At 50.6% G+C, this 22,015-nt stretch overlaps 1 protein-coding gene across 4 annotated transcripts in view; it reads right to left on the bottom strand.

The window, feature by feature from the left end:
* LOC144152020 (protein SSUH2 homolog) overlaps positions 1 to 22,015 on the bottom strand; it is a 56,543-nt gene that overhangs the window by 17,897 nt on the left and 16,631 nt on the right. For 2 of the 4 annotated variants that reach the window (XM_077683206.1, XM_077683207.1), the window contains exon 3: positions 4,167 to 4,271. In XM_077683206.1, coding sequence (XP_077539332.1) covers positions 4,167 to 4,271 — 105 coding nt within the window. Of the gene's footprint in view, positions 1 to 1,419; positions 2,171 to 4,166; positions 4,272 to 8,356; positions 10,154 to 22,015 lie in introns of those variants that run through there. The other 2 variants (XM_077683208.1, XM_077683204.1) reach the window with 2 other exon arrangements.

Genomic DNA, 22,015 nt, shown 5'->3' with positions numbered 1-22,015 from the left:
GCGGAGGCGGGGATCAAGTACATGTGCGGTCAATCGAGACGAGAAATAAAAACGTGTATCGGAATCGAACCTCGGTCCCTCGCGTTATGCGTCTATCCTTCTGAGCTATCATCGCATTCCCGGCGCGTAGCGCGGGCGTTGGCTTCGGTCTTGTCTGCGGGTTCTAGCGAGTGCTAACGCGGTCCGCTTCGGGAGAGATGTGAAAGCCTGCGGAAGCAACGATCCGGGCCTGCCAGTCATGTAGAACTTTCAGCGGCAAGTTCGGAAACAAATGCGAGGTACATTAACAGCCAGGTCTCCGACGAAGGGAGAGGGGGCGCCAGCTCTGCTTTTTGTAAATCCACCCTCGCATGCGCGGCCTGAGTGCAGCGTAACTTTTTCTCGCCTTCACGACTGCACGCAGCATCCTTCGTGCACGAGCTTGATGATGGAAATCAGCACAGTAAAAGTGACCTTGCAGCCGTGCGCCTGCTTGTTCACCTCGTCGGTTTTCCAAACTCCGACGCGCTCATCACAAATTTAGCCATTCTATTGGTCGCGCTGGCCAGCTGCACTAATCGGCGTGGCGCCTGCCAATTAAGCCTGCCGCGACTGTGCAAGGTGCGAATTGTGGGAAAATCAGGTTTTGGCTAAGAATTGCAGCAACAGCCGCACGCAGTCATCTGACAGCGAAATACGATGCTCTTGGGAAGTCCCGTTTCTGGAACGGCGTTTAGAAGTGGTATGACTGAACGATATGAATACACCTACGGACGCACGCATTAGTAACTATAGACGGTAAATCAAGTCTATTAAATATCTTGCGTCCGGTTAACAAAAAAAAAAAAAGCAAACACTTCTAGCACGTTACCGCACGAGAGCCTATGCGCTCATACCTGAATTCCAGTTCAAATCGTGGGAGATTAACGCGCGAAGCTGCTCGCCACACGGGTCCACATGATATAGCAGCCCTCGAAAGTTTGATTTTCACACATGTCATTGTTAACATCCCCTTGTTGCTTGTTCACACACAGGCTGTGCAGGTTGAACATGCTGGCAATCTGCTAAATTTAGCCATTCGGCGTTGCCGCGTTTCGTCACGGCCGAAGTCATACCCAATCGGCAGGGAGGATAGATGGTGCGAGGGAAGCGGCACTTTCGAACGCGACTTTCTCGTTTAAGAAAATGCGCGTAAATTGGCGTAAAAATATCTCGGAACATGATCAACACGTTCTGGATTCTAATATGCTCAGGTAATTAGACAATGTTCACTTCACAACTCCCTTCAGTGTCCCTTTAGGACGTCTCGAGGCCGCATAGTTTACTGGTGCACGTATTAGGCATGGTCTCTCATTCCTCCAACATTTCTTTTAACTACGCAGCAGAAGAGTTAGTGCGGGCGTGCGTTGACGGCAGCGTCGGCGAAAATGACAAGCTTACCGAAGCCGAAGACGCATGGCTCGGCGGTCACCACGAGTTTGGGCGGCTCGCGCCTGCCGAATTCGACCGGCTCGAAGAAAATGCTCGTCAGAGCCATTTCTCGGCACTTATTGCGGCTGCAGATGGGAGCTTCTCCCAGTCGATCGCGACAAGAGCGAACGCATTTTCGTTCTTTCCTCGCCGTGTTTCTTCGTTCTTGCCCCCTCGCATTTATTTCCCTCCTCGGCGAGGTCTCGAAGGCAGCCGCGTGCGACCGTCGCGTGGCCGCGTCGTACATAAGCACGCGGCGAACGTGCGTGATGACGGCCGTGCATCGAAGACAAGGGGCCGCTCCGGGGGCTATTGTGCGCATTGTTTCCCGCCGCGACGCGATACCGATAGTGGGCGCGAACACAAAGAGGCTTTTTCGGGGGGGATGTCTCACCGCACCGGAAGCAATTAGGCGGGGCTCTCTATACATGCAAGGGGAAAGTGTAATACGGTAAATTCGTGTAACCCGCCGCGTCACTTACACGTCGTGGTCCCGAAGCCCTTTCTTCCGTTCTCGTTTTCGTGTTGTAGAGCTCACGTGACCTCCGCTGCGTAATAGCAGCCACTTAAACGTGCAAGCGTCGAGGTTTGAAAGAGAACCTTCGTTTTTCGCGCTGCACGTGCTCTGGTGCTTGGCGCACGGAGCGTACACGTCACGTAACCTTACCGATGCTGGGAGCAGCGCCGATGCTACGATCGTTCCAAACGCACACGATTTTCCCCCCGGAAGACGCAGGCTGGCCTTTGCACCCTCCGGAGGCAATATTTCCCTCCTCCCCGAAGAGAAAGAAGCGCTTCAGCCCGGAGCCAACGTTTCGACAAGGGACTTGTCTTCGTCAGGGAAACTGCGGTCATCCTTGGCACGCCTTATACGGTGTTCTTTTGGCAGGAGCTGTTCAGAGGCAGCTGTTAGAAGAGGTTGCATTTAGTGCGTGAGCTTCGCTTATGCATCGCTTGACCCAGTTCGAACCGGATGACTGCACCCTCAGCAAAGTTTTGTCCCTTGTTTACTCATTTCCCGAGCTTTATCTGTCTCCTCCTCAGCTTCAAGAAAATTAAAAAGAGCGCAAAGGACGAGGACAAAGAAACACAGTAGACGGGACGCGCGTCTACTGTGTTTCTTTGTCCTCGTCCTTTGCGCTCTTTTTAATTTTCTTGAAGCCATGAACCAACTCGCCCAACAATCCATTTTATTAAGTTATCCTCCTCCTCAGCATAGGTATCGAACTGAACTTGTTCGTAACTGACGATTTAACGTGTAAAGGAAAGGCAACATAGGAACGGCTTTTATTCAGCACTTTGGCTGGGGCCTGCCTTTGCCGGAAGCCGGATTCCACCCGATATGTCGTACAAAAGTTTTTTTATTGCAACATTTATCGATTTATCTACATTTATATATATCGCCTAATTGACATTGGTTTTTAGCAGTCACTTGACCATGGCTTCAAATTCGTGTTGGGAGAACTTACGAATGAATACTCTAGAAAACAGCACCTACCGAATTTGCACACAAAACGAGCCGATAGGAGGAGATGTTTGCACAGAACAGTTATAACTTGCTACCGAGCATCTCACGGTATACGCGACACCAGCTGGCTGGCCAACGTTGGCTAAGCATACCTTTGGCCAAAGCCAGAGTATGAGTGACACTTTTACGTGGGCCAGGTTCCGTTATTAATTACCTACAGTTTTTTAAAGGAGTACTGACACGAAAATTTTATGTTCCACTTTTATTGCTTTTATCGATGCTTATGGTCTGGCGAACCCGAAACAGCACTTTAAAATACTTCAGCGCGCGATATTTAATGACATTGAAAGGCCTGAAAATCGTTTGTTCCAAATTCCCGTGCTTTCATCCCGAAAGGCGCATATGACAGAATCCCGGCATGACCTCACCGCTTTGTGCGGACGTCAAAACACTGCGGAGGCCGGTGGGGGCGTTGTTTCGACCGCGCCGCCGCCGGAGCTGAACGGCTGAGCTGCCTGAAGGTGCTAGGCCTATCATTGCGACGGAAATTCGATGACCGCTTTCAATCAAAGTCCTGATGGCGACTTCTATTGCTATTCCGGGCTATTATCGCTTCCTTTCCCGTGTGCGGAACTTTATTTTTGCCAACAGTGCCTTTCTGCAGGGGCAGCGGTTATGCCTGTAGCTCTGGCTACGTGCACACGTTTGTGAATGCGCCGGCGCCCGCTCGCCGCTCACGGGGCCACGCGCGTGAAGTGACGTCACGAGTTTTTGACGAGCGCTGTCACGTCACTTCTTTTGGCTATCACGGGATGATGTCACGCTGAAGTCCATTTGCTGAGTGCCGCTCCGCGCGCTGCTCCATCGGCGCGATAAATGAGATCCAATTGAAGTATGTTCTTCGCGTCGCAAGCCGCTCATATTTCAGCCAGGGTATTCTGTTGAGTAAAGGAAGCGAACTGTGCAATAATATTAACGCCAAAAATTGGTGTCAGTACTCCTTTAAGAACCTTATAAAGCCACTAAAAGAATAGTTAATCAACCAACATTTTCTACAAAAATAAGTCTCAATATGATGCAGTTTTTGGCACTATAATGCACGCCCGGCCGTACAAACCACCGGCAAAAGCGCCGTCATGCAGATGCTTTCACAGCCTCTTTTCACTGCGAAAAATGACTTGCAACAGCGACGCCAGTCGCAATATTCCTGAAGCTCGAAAAAGGATCTCGCCAAGGGGGGCGCACTGACCGGCGTCGAAGGAGGCCTGTTCGTAGCCGTCCACTTTATCCATGAGCTCGAGCGGGGGCGCCGAGGGCTCCGATTCGTCGTCCATCGCGAACGATGCATGAGACCCTGTGGCGAGGAGAAAAAGGTGCACACAGCAAGTTGGCACGCGCAGTTTTTTTTTGCCAGCCCGCAACTGGAAATTACACCGCAGCCGTGGTGACGTAGCCACGACGTATACCAAGACATTTATTTATTTATTTATTTATTTCGGTACCTTCAATGTCCATGGGGCGTTACAGAAGGGAGTGGGGTTTGTACAAATAGTGGGAAAAATAACTACATAAAAGGGAAGTTTACAGCGGAAAAAATGCGAAGCCATAAATACAAAAACAAGAACAACTCACTGAAAATGTATGTAAATATATGCATATAATACATGGCATATAAAAAATAATACTGTAAAGTAAGGGCCAGAGTGCCATAAGCTAGGTGAACACACAGAATTCCACTAGTGCAAAATAGCAAAACAACTTTTCAATGCCAAAAGAAGATGAGCTATACAAATACACAAGGGAATAAACACATGATGGGACACTACTATAGTACAGATAAATGTCGTTCAATTGCTGAGCGAAATGCGCGCGCATCGGTAACTGTAGCTATCGCACTTGGCAGGCGGTTCCGATCGTCGGATGTTGTAGGTATGAAGGAATGGAAATGCGAATTAGTACGACAATGAGGGATGTTCACTTTGAAAGGGTGATCTACACGCGACGGTATGTATTCTGGACTGGAAAGAAGTTCATTTTTTAGCTGTGGATTGAAGTGGTGGATTTTATGGAACAGGTTAAGCCGTGACAGCTTTCTACGAAGGGAAAGAGGAGGCAGGTTTAGCGTTCGTTTCATTGAAGATATACTGGCCTTGCGAGCATAATTGGATAGGATAAAGAGTGCGCTGCGGTTTTGTACGGATTAGGTAGTCATGCGCAGGGTCCCACACTGAACAGGCATACTCGAGTTTAGGGCGGATTAGTGTCTGGTAAAGAACTAGTTTTAAGTTAGATGGAGCCATAAAAAAATTACGTCGCAGATACCCCAGTGTTCGGTTAGCATTGCTGACAATATAATTAACATGTGTTTCCCAGGATAGGTTGTTAGATATGTGTACTCCTAGATACTTATAAGTAGTAGCTATTTCAAGTTGTCCCTGAATCGTGTATAGTGTCGGTAATGTTTCAGCAAGATTAGTTGGTAATACCGCCTGCGGTGATACCGCGGTGATATCACTGCGGTGATACCGCGGTTATAATCAGCGCCGAATCCTTATTCCATCCACAACTGCGACTCATCACGGGGTACACAACTCTCGCAACTCCTCAACCATGCCCTGCTTTCCAGAGGCCACCGCAACCAGCCTACCACAACCGCTCAGTGAGGTCTTCTACCAACTCTCTATCACGTTGACATCACCGTGCTCAGGAAACCATAGACACTGTATCCGCCCCGGAGCAGACGGAAGGCGAAACCGACAGTTTGACGCATTTGGTACGTCGATTAACATTCATTGTGCTTGACGAATCCCCCTGAGTGGGTCTGAATCACCATGCGCTGCCGCGATGCACGATGGGATATGGTGGTACGTTGGCCGCCACAACCTCGCCTGACGCGGCATGGACAGCCGCGCCGTAAAAAGACGTCACAGCATCACCTGGAAATGAAACAGCTCGTGTCTCTATATAGTGCGAAATGAATGTCTGAGCCCAGAAAAGTGGAGAACTGTCGAGTCGGAGCTATCAGACGACCCGCGGACATGTTGTTCCGGCCTAAACAAGGTCGGGTCGCGACTGCCCACACAACGGCTGCCACAACATTCCGGCCTCTGTGGAAACAGCCTGCGTTCCTTCGGGCCTTCACCAATTCAGACGCAGCACAACGGCATAAACCACGACGACCTGGGAGAAGCGACTCCACGAACCATCCGCAGGTGTCGTATACGCAGTAAACACTCTACCAACCCACACCAGAACTCCTCAGACATCCTATCGCAGGTTGCGTCAGCCAAGATCGTGGAAGACCATCTCGGTTGACTCAAGAGGAACGTCTAGGTACGCGCGTCTTCTGGCTCTTCGGTCCGTTCACAGCGCTCCTTTGTGCCGTTCCGCTCAGGTGCCGACAGGCGACTTCAGTGCCCTTCCACTCTGCGAAGAGGGATGACCAGCGAGGCTGTGGTGCGTAATGTCAAAGTCGCGTTAGCCGCTAAATGTCATGTAATTTGTTTACGGATAGTTCCGGTAAAACAGCAGTTACAGCCGTCTTCTGTAGCCATATATTGACAGTTGACAGTAATTCTGAAACGTTTCCAACTACCTACCTGAGCCCATTGGTTTCAATACAGTGCTTTGCTCCTCATCACTGTGAAATAACTACTAAGATCCAGTTGGTCTTGTTGCTTCACGTCACGAATTCACAGCGCACACACGCGAAGGACAAAGAACGTTACATGACGAGGTTGTTGAAAGTCAGCGCGTGTGGCGCAGCGTTCTTCTTTGTGTGCGCGCAGTAATTTCTAATTCGGCGTAATGGTGGAGTCGTCGTAGCAGACAACTGTCATTTAGTAATTTCTTTCACAATACTTCTGATAACACAAGAGTTGGAGCAGTTTTACTCCCTTCACTGCGCCGCAGGCAATATGGAAAAGCCAGTTTACAAAGACAAGGCCTACACGATCTTCATAAAGTCGGTTTCACCTCTACACAGGAATGCATAGCAGGAAAGACAGTAATTAGGGGCACTACAAGCCGCCTTATGTCAAAACATGAAGGCCCTATAACCCTTTCTTCCCATCTTTTGTAATTTTTCTCCATACCCTGAAGGTGTGGCGCAGTTTCACGATACCGGGGATTGCAGCCGCAAGGTGGCGCTACGCTCGCGTGCGATTCTTGTCTAGATCGCTCTTTTGGCGGAGGTGATCTGCTGGATCCTGTAGCCATAGACAGCTTCGCTGCAAGAAACTACGTGTGTAAGCAAGCTCGGGGGCGCAAGCGTGTGTGTCCGCTCAAGCTATAGGGAGTCATAAATGACAGCAGCGCGTAGGGTGACAGACGACACTTTTATGCGAGAACTGGCGGATGATAAGCTCAGACTGCTTTGACGGCCTCGTGTTTGTCCGAAATGTCGATGCAGAAGCAGATCTGCGTCCATTCAAAGGGTGGCCCCTCAGGACTAGGCAAGAACTGGTCAAAGAACTAGGCAAACCATGAAGCAGACAGGATAGGTGAATTGTTTAAAATTACCCGTAAATGAATTTCAGAAAACGCGCACATGCAGATTGAATTGTTGATCGTTGGGTTTAATGAGCCGACGCAACGCAGGCGGTGAGGCGCGCCATGGTGGAGGGCTCCGGATTAATTTTGACCACCTGAGGATCTTTAACGTGCGCCGAAATCTCGCACACACGGGCATTTTTGCTTTTCGCCTCCATCAGAAAAGCGGCCGCCGTGGCCGGGAACCGAACCCGCGTCCTCGTGCTCAACAGCACAACGGAGCCACCGCGGCGGGTCAGATTGAATTGTGGTTGTATCTGTGTGCAAGGCGCTTGCATTCTGTGCGAGCGCCGATTTCTTTCGCTACAAGCGTTTCGTTCTCTCTCTCTCACTTTTCTGCGCAAGCACTAGAAGGGTTGGTCACAAACTTTGTGCGAGTCCTCGAACCTCAGCACTAGGAATTTACCCCCCCCCCCCCCCCACCCACCCACCCAGGAGGATTTCGACACCCTCCAAAATCGAAAGTCTGGATAAACCCCTGGCCAACACAGTGCTGCATACCCGCAGAGGTGTAGTGGACAACGCTTTATAAGCGACAATGCGCGCCGAGTCTGACCACACACGTTAAAGAGAACAAGCTAGATTCCCTTGGACCCGCTTAATGAAACAAATGAACCAAATGAGGCGTGCTTGCGCACCTAGAAAGGGTCTGCATCATATAGTTCCACAATTTCTTCCCTTATACACATATTTCCCTGGAGCAGGGGAACGACCAGTTACCCCCCCAAAATTCCTGAGAGATGGGGCGCAACAGTGCCTTTGATTTGATGTTACGCTCCATTCAAGGCATATGTCATCGCTGGTACATTTTTAAAATGTTGTTCCGCAAACAATCTAGCAGGCCGCAACAAATACGTGGACATCGGCGGCCTCGCTCGTTTAGTTCACCTTTGAAACTGGACCGCTTGTAGCTGGAGTTTGAGGACGCTACGCTGAGCTCCCGGTTGAGCACTCGCCGTGCGCAAGGCGGCGCACGCTTGCAGCTGGTCTTGTGACTCCTCATCGTGACGACGTCCGGAGGCAATGCTCGGGGCTGTCTCCGGTGTTACGACGAGACGACTCGACTAGGAAGTAACAGATTTCCTCGCCCGACACTAAAATCCCACCAACTCGCAACAAAACTTCACTCTTAATGGGCCACCACACCGATGCAGAGATTCTCTGCGACGTCAGTTACTCAAGATTCAATGAAGAAACCTCACAGATTCTTGGAGACTTCGCTGTGTCTTCGGAATGCACGCGGTCTGGGGCAGCAAAACGACGGAAACATGATTTGGGATCGCCAAGTTTCTTCCCACGCGCACCCCACGCACAAGGAGCACCGAAGAAACAATCGCACAGCACGTGCCCCCGACAAATCTTCGTCTCACTGTTGCTGTTCCTTGCAGAGAGAAACCGAAAATAAAAGCGGACTTCGAGGTACAAAAGGAGCCAGCGTTGGGTCTCGAGAATACCGCAAGCAGCCCAGCGTGGCCGGTGTGCCGGAGTCTGCACTGAATGAAACCGAATGCTCGCTCGGCGTTCGCGGCCGCGGTGCTGCGGCATGCAGCGGGTGAGGCGAGCCAAGAAGCTTTCCGAAAGCTGCGCAAACGCTCCGTTGGCTCCTCCCGGAGTGACGCGTGTTTGTCATCACGCCATCGCCCCTTGCTCTCCGGGAGACAAAGGACCTCTTGATCGGAGCCGGGACGCTGCGCAGCCTCTTCCACTTGCTCCTTTGTTTTTCTCTGCCGGCATTTAAGTCAGCGGGACAAGCGTCGTTCGGGCCCAGCCAACGCAAGCAGGGGACCTTTTGATTGTGCCTCCACGGTGCACTTCTTGGCGGATTCTTCGCAGTCTTGCCGGCGAGTACGGCGTCACAGACACTTACTCGGTGCGTACTCTTTGCCAACGGGTCTCTGCCAAAGAGTACGTTGAATGGAGCAACGTCTTGCAGTGCCAACTTCGAATTTCAATCTCTCTCTTTCCCCGAGATGATTGCTAGATTCGCCGGGTGAACTGGTACTGCATCCGAGAAACAGCTGAAAACATTTATGCGGACTGGCAAACGTTCTGCACTGAACCACAACGCTAATCCGATGGACGTGTTCCGACGATTGGAGCCGTCAGGAGCCTTCCCTTCAAAATAAAAACATTCTCGGGCACGGATGCAGGGGAAAACGGCCACGCCGGAAATCTTCCTTTTCTTCTCTGTATCTTCTGCCGATGAAAGACCGACCACGCAAGTCTTCGATTGCGGCCTCGAGGACTGATCGTCACTGGTGCATCAAGCTGACCACAACCCAGACGGTAGGAGGAGACAGAAGGCACACGTGAAGGCACAGGCAGCTTAACGAACAGCAGGATCGTCGTTTCCTGTCCTCGTCCAACAGTTTTGAGCGTCGATGTCAGAAGCACGGATCTTGGAACAGCCAATCGCACAGCCGGAATTAAAGCGGCAAAACGAATGGCGCGTCAACAACCGCTTCGTCTTCCTTCGTGCTGTCTTGGAGCTGAGACGACGTCGCTTGGTGACGTGCAAGCCCGATCGCGAGTGCCCCGGTGTGGAAGCTCGCGCTCCGCGCAAGTGGCGCAGACGCCGGGTGCTGTCGGGCTCTCGAACGCCGCGTGTGGCAGTGGATGCGGAGGAGAGAATGTGATGTCTGGCAGCTGGGAATCACCACAGGGAGAAGAAGTGCTGCCGCTGGTCCTCTCTCGGGACATCGTGGAAGCGGAAAAAAAGATGAGAGAGGAGAGGGAAGAGGGGAAGAAGGAGGACAGAGCGATGCTCCAAGGCAAGGCCGGCGCTTTGGTGTCGTCCGAGAAAAGAAAGAGTTTTAAGCAATAATAAGCGAGTAAAAAAATAGAAATACATTTTTAGGGTACGAGGAGGAGGGTCAGATTCCCTCGGAAACGGGGCCAACCGCTCGGGGGGAGGGAGACCTCACGGCAGCCGACGGCTCCGCGAGCTCGGGCACTTATTTTTAGCGAGAACCCTGGTTTCACATCTTGCTTTTTTTGCCGTTACATTTCGCGCTTTTTTTTTTTTTGTTCTTCGTCGATTCTGTTCCTTTGCCCGTTTTCAGGAGTATATGCGTCGTTTTGTGCGCGGCCGTTACTTCGTACTTCATTCTCGGTACTGTGGAGTCCGAACGGGAAGGACAAGGGGGGGGGGGGGGGGGGGCACACGTATACGGCCCGAATGGCATACCAGAGAAGTGAGAAGTATTAAAGCAACGCTGCAGAGGATGAAAAGTGATTTTCATAGACCTAAAGACGCACGTCAGCCAAGGGGACGACGCGAAAAGGACGATGCGCGGAGACTCGTCGCCTTGACGACTTCTCTGTTCCTCGCGAAAGGGTGACAGCTAGTGATGATGACTGCCTCCGCGGCTCCTCCAGCCAGAGTGGACAAGGAGCGGGGGCCGTTCAAACAACGCGAAGCGCCGGCTTGCTGGCCTTGGTCTCCCTCCCCTCCCTCCTTCCTGCAATATTTCCTCGCACCGTGCTTCCCGTGTCCGGCAGCGGAGCAGCCGTGTTTATGGGCGGCCCGTTCTTCGTCTTCCCGTCCGCACCGCTGCCGCAGCGCGAAAATCTCGTCGGCAGCAGCGATCGACCGGAATCCGTAAGCGGGCTTTTCGGCACCGCTCGAAGGAGCGCACACTATCGTCCAAAGCTGCACCCATCCGGCCGGAGGGATGCTCCAGGCACGGGTAGCCATGCTGTGCGGGAAAGCAGGCTTGCACGGCGCGAAGGATGGACGGCAGAGACGAGAGAACAAGCGGCGTGGGGACTTGCGCAATCAAAGTCACGGCCTTCTCCGCACTCCGCAGAAATTAGCACAACGAGCGTCTTAAATTCAATGACAGGTCTGCCTGAGAAGGCGTTGTGGTGCCCGTTGCATCTGAATTGACAGCGGCAGGAAAAGCAAAAAAAGCTCGTCTCCCTCCACCGCTCGTCATTTCCGACTCGCTTCACCGCAGAGAATGCGCAGGAGGGACACGGAGGAACTGCTGCTGCATACGGTCACATCAGTGCGCCCGCTATTTCTGAAGCACGCAGTGGAACGTGTCGCAGCCAATGGGGATGCAGCTAGAGCCTGCTCCTGACGCCGACACCGGCTTTCACATCAGAGAAGACGAGAACGAAGGCCCCCGAAATGCAGGAAATGCGAGAGAAAAAAAAATCATGCACCCGTCCGTCAAACCACGACGATGGTTGAACGCGAAGCTTTCTCGCGGCGGATTCCTTGGTTGTCGTCTAAGTTTTCCAAACCGCTTCGACCACGTCGAAGGGGAAACGGAAAAATCCGTAGAGGAGTTGAGCTCCGGCAAGACTCCCGAACCAGATGGTTTGAATGCTGCGTTTTATAAGGCATTTAAATTCGAGGCTTCCGCGTTCCTTAAACAGGTCTTCGATGAAGCGTACGAAGGGACGCGCTACCATTGTCTTTCACGCAGTCACACTATTTTAATCCCCGAGTATGAGGAAGCCGTGAAGCTTCTTTCTGTTAGGCCTTATAGGCCCATAAGCCTAACTAACGTCGATTATAAGATATTTATGAAGGTGCTGACAAGAAGGTTAATTGCGGTAAATAATCCAGCAATTGGTTGTGCCACACCAGACGCAGGGAATAAGAGGGCGTATGCATATGTACCAATACGCACGTACCCGGGAGTTCTTGGAAAGCTGTGATGCATTTGAAGGTCGTGTTGCAATGTTGCAACTGAACGTGGAGAAAGCATTCGATAGGGTGTCACACGAAGTTATGACTGCAATCTTGGAGCACACAAATGTTGGCACCATCATACTAGCAGGTCTCAAAATGGCGTATGCAAACTGCTCAACTCGTGTTGTTGTAAACTAGACCGATTTAGTTTAACTATAATTAATCACTAAGGCATCAGGGGATTTACACTTCAGTCCAACTATGTTAAGGTGCTGGCACATGCAGGCGATGTAGCTATATTTCTTGATGACCAAGAAAGTGTGCGCACAGCGGTTACAGTCACGAACTCTTTCTGCAAAGTGACTGGTGCTGTTATCAACTGTACAGACGTCGGGATTATGGCACGGAATATGGAGCGACGCGCCGGCCCTTTTTCAAAACATTAGATGGTCGGAGTCACCGAGCACCTTGATGCACCGCTTGAGCTCTATCGTGAAAGTTCGCAGTATTGAGAAGAATAAACAGAAAATGCGAGGGGGAAAGTGAACAAACGGCAAGGACGTGATCTGTCTATGTTCGCCCGAGCCACTGTGAGCAATATTTTTTTTTTTTTGAGCGCTAAGGTGTGGCATGTTTTGCAGATATTAAGTATGTCGCGTGTAAATGTGCGAAAGCGTCACGGAGTATTCGCGGTGTTTATTTAGGCGTCCAACTGGGAGCGAAAAAGTCGAACAAACTTGTTTCGCTCGGTGAAAAGCGGAGGTCTCGAGCTGTGTCATTTAATTCTAAGACAAGTTGTGTCTAGGTTTTTCTTCCTGCGTGATCAAGAATATCTATTCTTGCGGACAGTGATACAAGTCAGAATAAAAAATAGGTTGCCCGAGTTTGTGGTATCCTCAAGTTTATGTATTCTGTCCTGCTGTACGAGGATCCTTGCGGGAAGTTGAACTTTTCAATTTCTTAAAGTACGTTTTTCTAATAAATATATGTGTTCAGTTACTAAGAAACAATTGTACAAAAATCTACTTGACAATGTTCTCCCTATCCCACAGTACAGATCAATGTTCTCTAAATAGTCAGGGCTGGACGTCCTTAAATGGGTGGAAAAAAATGGCTGTAAACTCAGCCAAGAAAACTTGTTTCTTTAAGCTGCATTGCAACACTCTACCTGTTGCAAGCTGGTTAGAAGAGAAGGGCATGCTTGTGCCATAAATCCCTAACTGTAGGCTGTGCAAGGTACCCAAAACCATTGGTCATGCATTTATTGATTGCTGGGATCCTATGTTTCGTTGGGGTATACTACAGCGAACACAAAGAAAAGGAATTGCCAGCCACACCCCATGGAACTTGCTTTCTGCCAGTGCAGAATGACGGGGGCGTCCCATACGACGTGATCACGGTTCTAGGTCTCCATAGTATATGGAAAACAACAATGGCTGTGAGTCATGCTGGTGTGAATGCGCGACCTGTGCACGAGAACTTCATTGAAAGTGTTGTGTATCTACGGGATGTGTATCGCACTCAGGCGGAACCGCCCGAGTGGCTGCCAGTTCTCGACGAGTTTGTTGCTTTGAAAAAATTTTGATGTAAACGCGTCGGCGGCGAAATCACTGACGCGTTATTTTAGTGTTTGTGTTGAGTTCGTGTTTTAGGTCTAAGCAGGCAATAAAAAAAAGTCGGAATGCCGCGAACGGATAGGCGCCGGCTTCATAACGCGAGGAACCCAGGTTCGATTCCGGCCACCGGAAGCGTTTTTTCTTTCTTTCACTCAGGCGTTTTCGCGTTAAAGACACCGTCAGTGAAAACACTAAAGCTTCGCTTTAAAAGGGAAAAATTCGACTCCGGAATGCCCTGTTATAATTACATCGAGGTAACAGCGGTGGCGTAGAGGGACAGCATCCGCCTCGCGTGCAGAAGGACCGTGGTTCAAATCGCGGTGCCGGACAACTCCACCGGATTAAAAAGAAAGCGCCCACCTTCCCGCGAGGGGAACCCTGTGTAGATGCGACGCATCGTGGGGTTCACTTGGTGTTTCCGTTGGATTGATTCTGAAATTGCGTGAAACGTGTCGGGAATGTGTATGATTATTATGTTTTATGATTATTATTATGTTTTATTGGCCAATCTTGGTCAATCTCTCTAAGTGGTATGCTTGGGGTTTCGCTGTCGCAACGACCTTTACTCCATCATTGTTGCTGTAAGTGGGAGCTTCTTTTCTTTTATTGCAAGTGTTAATCATTGCCCCATCATGCGTTGTATCAGTAGCATCTTGACGTAGTTTGAATGAGTGGAGGATATAAGGCGCGTTCGTAGCATTCGATTCTGTCTCGGTTTTGTGGCGCAGTGGGAAAAGCACCATGTACCTCGCGTTCCGCCCACAGGGTCGTGGGATCAAAACCGGGCCCCGCTAACTATTACTTTTTTTATAGTGTAGGGGGAGGGGTGCGGACGGACAACGCCGTATGGAGGGACAAGGCGAGTGAATGATATGCAGTCGCATCTAAAAAATCCGCGTATTGATGGAATTTCAGAATGGGGATTGGGGTGCGGCCTGACCCCGGCGACCATTGCCGGTAACGCACTCCCTCACCAGAGCAGGATTGGCCACTCTGGTGTAGTAACGGCCACAGCCTCCCACGAATGCGCCAATTAACCCACGGCCCTCAGTCTCCAGTGGCTGCGAAGCAACTGACCACGGCGGCGGTCAGACCTGTGACGCAGCAGAGGGTGCTAAGAATACCTGGACCCGGACAGGCCGCCATTGGATTCTGAACCTGGCATCGTTTAACACTAGAACCTTATTTAGTGAAGCGAGTCTAGAGGTGTTGTTCGAGGAATTAATGGGCATTAAATGGGATGTCATAGGGCTTAGTGAGGTTAGGAGGACAGGAGAAGCCTTTACGGTGCTGAAAAATGGACACGTCCTATGTTACCGTGGTCTAGTGGAGAAAAGAAAACTGGGAGTGGGATTTCTAGTCAATAAAAGCATAGCTGGCAACATAGAAGAATTCTATAGCATTAACGAAAGAGAAACAGGTCTCGTAATTAGGCTCAATAGGAGGTACAAACTCAAGGTGGTACAGGGCTACGCGCCCACATCCTGCCACGACGACCAGGTAGTGGAACGCTTCTATGAAGATGCAGAATCGGCAATAGCTAAAGTAAAAACACAGTATACTGTAGTTATGGGGGACTTCGGCAGTTGGGAACTATGGTCTGGGCGGTAGAAATAGCACGGGGGACCTACAAGTTGAGTTTGCAGGACGGAATAACCTACGCATAATGAATACCTTCTTCTGTAAACGGGAGAGCCGGAAGTGGACGTGGAGGAGCCCGAATGGGGACCATAAAAATGAAATAGACTTCATATTATGCGATAACCCTGGCGTCGTGAAGGATGTGGAAGTGCTCGGAAGGGTAAGGTGTAGTGACCACCGTATGGTAAAATCTCGAATTAAGCTAGATTTGAGGAGGGACCGTAACAAGCTATTCCGAAAGAAGCCGATTAATGAGCTAACAGTAAAAGGTAAAGTAGAAGAATTCAGGATCGCGCTGCAGAACCGATATTCCGCCCTTAACGAAGAAGCCGAGCTTACGACACAGGAAGCCAGCGACAACCTTACACGCATCATCACGGAGTGTGCAATAGAAGTCAGGGGCACTATGGCTAGACTCGATACTGGTAAACTTTCACAGGAGACGAAAGATCTAATCAGGAAACGGCAAACCATGAGAATCTCTACCGGAGCTGACAGAATAGAAGCAGCGGAGCTTTCGAAGTTAATCAATCAGCGTAAGACAGCTGACATAAGGAAGTATAATATGGAGAGGATCGAATACGCTGTAAAGAACGGAGGTAGCCTGAAAGCAGTGAAGAGACGTCTTCGCGTGGGGAAAAATCAGATGTATGCACTTAAAGATAAGCAAGGCAATGTCATCACAAATAGGGATCAAATAGTCACAGTGGCCGAGGAGTTCTATAGGGATCTGTTCAGTAGCCGGGATATCCAGGATAATGCCGAACGAGAACGTAGTTCAGAGGAGATAGATATCCCACCAGTAACGATCGAAGAAGTAAGGAAGGCTTTGAAAGAAATGAAAGGGGGCAAAGCACCTCGTGAGGATCAGATAACAGCAGACCTCTTGAAGGATGGCGGAGAAATTGTACTTGGAAAACTGGCAAACATGTATACGCAATGCCTATAATTACCGCAAGTGTACCGGAATCTTGGAAGAACGCGAACATCATCCTAATTCATAAGAAAGGTGACATGAAGGACTTGAAAAATTACAGGCCGATCAGCTTACTGTCAGTCGTCTACAAGGTACTTACCAAGGTAATCGCTAACAGACTTTCTGCAACCTTAGATTTCAGTTAACCTAAAGAACAAGCAGGGTTCCGTAAAGGTTATTCAACAATGGACCATATTCACACGATCAATCAGGTGATAGAGAAGTGCGCTGAGTATACTGAACCCCTATATATACCCTTCATAGATTACGAGAAAGCATTTGACTCGGTCGAATCCCTAGCAGTCATTCAGGCATTACGGAACCAGGGGGTAGATGAACATTATGTAAGAATACTAGAGAATATCTGCAATGGGTCCACAGCTACCATCATCCTCCATAAGGATAGCAGTAAAATACCTATAAGGAAGGGCGCCAGACAAGGAGACACAATTTCTTCAATGTTATTCACAGCATGTTTACAAGAAGTATTCAGAACGTTGGATTGGGAACAGGTGGGAGTAAGGGTTAATGGAGAATACCTCAGTAAGCTCAGATTTGCTGATGACGTTGCTTTGTTAAGTAACTCGGGGGACTAATTTCAAAGCATGCTTTCCGCACTAGACGAACGGAGTAGAACCGTGGGCCTGAAAAATAATATGCAGAAAACTAATGATCAATAACCTCGGGATAGCACAGCAGTTTTGGATAGGGGGCGAGGCAGTGGAAGTGGTAAGCGAATATATCTACTTAGGCCAAGTTATGACCCCGGATCCCAACCACGGGGCAGAGATAATTAGAAGGATAAGAATGGGGTGGAGTTCATACGGCAGACATTCTCAGATAATGAATGGCAGCGTACCATTGTCCCTGAAGAAGAAAATGTATGACAGCTGCATCTTACCGGTACTCACCTACGGGGCAGAAACTTGGAGGCTCACTAAGAGGGTTCAACTTAAATTGAGAACGACTCAGCGGGCAATGGAGCGGAAGATGATAGGTGTAACATTAAGGGACAAGAAGAGAGCGGAGTGGGTCAGGGAACAAACGCGTGTTAAGGACATACTAGTAGAAATTAAGAAGAAGAAATGGACGTGGGCAGGGCATGCAATGCGAAGGCAAGTTTAGGGGTATTAAGGGTCATTAAGGGTAACAGAGTGGATCCCTAGAGCAGGCAAGCGTTGCAGGGGGCGACAGAAAGTTAGATGGGCAGATGAGATCAAGAAGTTTGCTGGGATAAATTGGTCGCAGTTAGCACAGGACCGGGGTAATTGGAGATTAATGGGAGAGGTCTTTGCCCTGCAGTGGGCGTAGATAGGCTGGTGGTGATGATGATGAATTACATCGTATCATGCTTATACGCGCAACAGCATAGGCTATGTTACATTCAACGAACCCATTACTACTTCGGAGTTAACTAGAAAAAAATTTCTGGAACACGTGAAAGAAAAGAAATTTAGCGTCGTTTGACGCAATGAATTCAAGAATTGCGCAAGGGCGGGGTGCTACCCCGTGGCGATACTTGGTTACGATTGTTTCACAAGGGGCACAGTTGTGGTAAGGGGTGGTTATGCGTGTATGAATTAGCAAGTACATCCACGCAGGAGACAATTTGGTGCAAGTTTAGATATCTTATTTTCAAATTTATATTTCAGTCTAGATACGCAGCAGCAAGCACCGACAGGCGAACGAGGCGGCCGCCGTCTCAGCCTGGCGTTGGTGGCCCTGGTGGCTCTACTGGTACCCCTACTTCATCCATGTCTGCACCAACAACACTGCACACGTATTCACTACACATACATCAGCAGCGACAGCCGAACGACGTGCTTCTTTCTTGCTGGCCCGGCACTCTTTGGCTCAGCTGGCTGAATCACTCTGCGCATGCCCAACGTGCCTGGCAAAGGAGACGCGCCCTTTTGATGTATCGGCATTCTTTCACTCGGGAGGCTTCACAGAGCAGAGTTTTTCGCTCATGGCGCATCGAGCGCTCTCGGGATAAAGTAACCATGGTGTTCTGTCAGAGCTATCTCTATTTTTTCCCCTTCTTTATAAATCTTCTGCCCTCCTAACTGGCCTCAACGACAGAAAAACGACCACTGCTCTTCGCGTCAGGAGCGATCGTTTAGTCATCTTCCGGGTATTTTCCACTCATCTGCTGGAGCGGAAAGAAAGGGGTTCGATCCACCTTCGCCTCGGGGCCATCAATCTTTCTTGCCCACGGCGCCGCGTCCCAGCCCACGTGGCCAGTGCCAGATTGGCGGGGCCACCGTGAAACGGCGTCTTCGGACCTGGCCGGCCGCGCAGCGTTTATTTTCCCAGCAGAGCATGCGAGCAGGGAACAACAATTAAGGTCCGAAGCGAGGGGAACGGCCGCGCCGACTTCCGACCGCGTGACTAATAGCCGCGCGCGCGGGCCTCGGGTTTACGGTAGCGCCGTGGTGGACCACGGGCCGACCGAGACTCCGTCGGGGCCCGTTTCCGGCAGCCGCTTTCTTCGGCTCACCGGCGCCGAGAAGATAGAAACGCCGGCACGTTCGCCTCGCCCGGCACCGCGTTTTACGTCGGCGCGCAGCCACCCACGCTAGTCCCGGGTCAGCGTGGGCGAACGCTGGGACGTTGCCAGATGTGCTGGGTTCTGGGCGGTAAACGCCTTTTCATCATCATCATCACCAGCCTATCTACGCCCGCTGCAGCGAAAACGCCTCTCCCATTAACTTACAATTATCCTGGTCCTGTGCTAACTGCGACCAATTTATCCCCGTAAACTTCTTGACATCATCTGCCAACCTAACTTTCTGCCGCCCCCTGCCACGCTTGCCTTCTCTAGGGATCCACTCTGTTACCCTTAATGGCCAACGGCAATTGCCTTTGCATTACATGCCCTCCCACGTCCGTTTCTTCTTTTCGATTTCCACTAATATGTCATTAACACGCGCTTGTTCCCTGACCCACTCCGCTCTCTTCCGCTCTCCGTGGAGGCCTTAATTAGCCTCCACGCCTTTTAGCCGATAGCCTATGCACCTACATCAACATTTGGTGCCTTTCAGCCACCACCCTGCACCTGCTTAGGAGTGCCAAACACCCGGAACGATATGGTGGAGAGGGACCGGACACCCAGTCGCAGCCAGGGAATAGCGGACTGGGATGTCCTCCACGGGGGGGGGGGGGGGGGGGGGGGGGGGGAGGGGGGGGGATGCTCGAGCATTCATAAATTAGTGACAAGAAGAAGAAGCAGTACTTTTCTTTGGGCGTTACAGCCATCCCCATTTACGCTTCCTTGCCCAGAATTTAACGGTGCACACTGGATTGCTCCTCCACCGCCCGGAAGGCCCTATAGTGTTCGTCCACTCAAGAAACACTGCGGACGCGCATGCACGTTCGTGACGCCTTCCGAACGCAGTACAACATCCATGCGGCCGCCGGCCGCGTGGTATTCCTCCTTTACGCCTCCTGCTTCTCAATATCCCTTGTAACACAGCCTATACCTCTCTGCAACAGCCTGGAAGCTAACGGCACTGTTGCCAGTGGAGAGGAGCACCTTATTCCGTCGATAGTTTCCTTCGCTTACATGGAATTTCCGCCACAAGAAGAATGGAAGAACGAGGATAATCGTGGAATCGACTGTCCTCTTCCACACCGCTGCTCCCCTTCGTTCACAGAAAACCTTCTCTTAAAATGTGCACACGCACACCACGACCCTCGTGAAAGACTCCTTATTTTAACTCTTTTTCGAGATTGCTAGTCGTAGGCAGACAGTTCTTGGATCGGAGGGACTCTCATACAAAGGCGAGTGCCCAGCATGTGGTTGTCGACATTCCTATGGTGACGTCACGCCTGTGGGCATTCGTCGGTCTCGCCGGCGGATGCTGCGAGCCCATTGGGAGCCCGAAACCAACGTGATGAGTCACGCACTAAGCTGGTGGTGTTACTTTCAATCAAGAAGCGCCTGAGCTCTGCGTCGCTGTTCTGACACACACGGGTCCAGTCTCACCCTCAAGCATACAAACAGAATAGGTGGGTTTCTCTTAGAGGCATTGACTGCCCGCGTGTTCCGAGAAAAAATGAAAAAAAAAGGAAAGGAAAACACTTAGCGCCGAAGAAAGTTTTCCGGAACTGAATAAAAGTCAACACTGTAAAGCTAATAGAGTTTGTCGTGGCAAGGACCTGCACAGATAAGGAACAACCAGGCTTACGATCTACTGAAAGCTGGGTCTAGGCATTTCAGTGTGGCTGGTCTAGTTGAAACTGCGTGGTAAGAGGTCCGACAGGAATGAAGAGGCCAGCTGTGAGGCACCCGCCAAGCGCTAAACACAGAACGCGAAGACCAGGCTTGTTTTTAACCAGCTCACGCGCGCTGCTCGACCGTGTCTGTCGGGCCCGGTTGGATGAGGCCGTCACTGAAGGACACTGCGCAGGACAACTGTACATAAGCGATCACCGAACACTCACCACGTACGAAAAAACCAAGGTATATGGTTCCGAGATTCCGAACATACTTCCCACACGTAGTCAGTGTTCAGAATTCGTTTTTTTTTTTTCATGCCCATGCCTGACCAGACGAATATTCGTTGAAGCTTTGACTAGGAAAACTATAGACAAACAATTCCCGAACAGTGATGTCACCCGGAAGTGACAGCACGATGCCAGCGACCGAGAGCGGAAGAGAAAAATCCTATGGCAGCTAACTAAATGACCAAGCACCCAACAGAGGAAGTGGTGGAGCGTAAATCATAGTAATCCATGTTCCTTATCTCCTGGTGATGGCAAGAAGAAACACGATCGAAGATAACGCGAAAGACTGAGCTACGACCGCTGTTTCGCATCCAACATTGCCAGGAATCTAGTGCTGATAATTTTCTTTTTTTTTTCTCAAATCATGGGTACATAGCAGTCCCGGCGGCGGCGGCATATCCGGTGTATTTTTAGTACCCGGGGAGCAACTCTCACGAGCTAACGACTCAGAACCGCATCCGTCTCGCGCGTACAAAACGTGTTCACGACGTTCTTTTTGACAGCCGTCGCTAATGGTTCCCAACGACGACCGCCGCAGCACACATGGCTCAGCTCCACTCACAACGATAAGCGACGGGGCCGCCTATTTCGTCGCAAGTTTGGACAACACAAAAACTCAGATCGCGCTCATCTCGCAAAAACTCCGGCGCCCAGAGACACGCTGCTGTGACGCGAATCGCGCGGCGTGCGCTGCACCATTCTCACTTGGAATAGATTTCGTTCGCAGCTGACTATCACGCCTGACACGAATGACTCAACGTGGGCTTGTTCGTGGCTCTAGCATCCACGTTCCACTGCGTCTGCCGTGAGGGAAACAGAAAGAGACCAGGAAAAGAAAACATAAACAAGCCCGTACGCAGAGCGAAGCCACCGGCCTGCAGCCTCTCGGCGGCGTGTTTGTTTTGGGAGCCGATCCATTCTCGCTCGCTTTGTTGCTCAATGGGCCGCGAGGCGGACATTTAAAGCGTGGAAGAACACGCGCGCGCAGCGCGGACAGAAAACAAAAAGAAACTCTGAGAATTGCCGGCGGCAAGAAGACCAAAGCGATACAGATGTGAAGGGCTGCTGCTGCTACTTTGCCGCTGAGCATGCTCCCCGAATCACTCCTGCTTCGTAATCCTTCTTCACTCACGCTTTAGCCACGTGGTGGCAAACACTAA

This window comes from Haemaphysalis longicornis, unplaced genomic scaffold, assembly GCF_048455015.1.
Source record: "Haemaphysalis longicornis isolate Haplotype H1 unplaced genomic scaffold, Haemaphysalis longicornis Haplotype H1 scaffold_9, whole genome shotgun sequence".
NCBI lineage: Eukaryota > Metazoa > Arthropoda > Arachnida > Ixodida > Ixodidae > Haemaphysalis > Haemaphysalis longicornis.
This window is presented reverse-complemented; position numbering and strand designations above follow the sequence as displayed.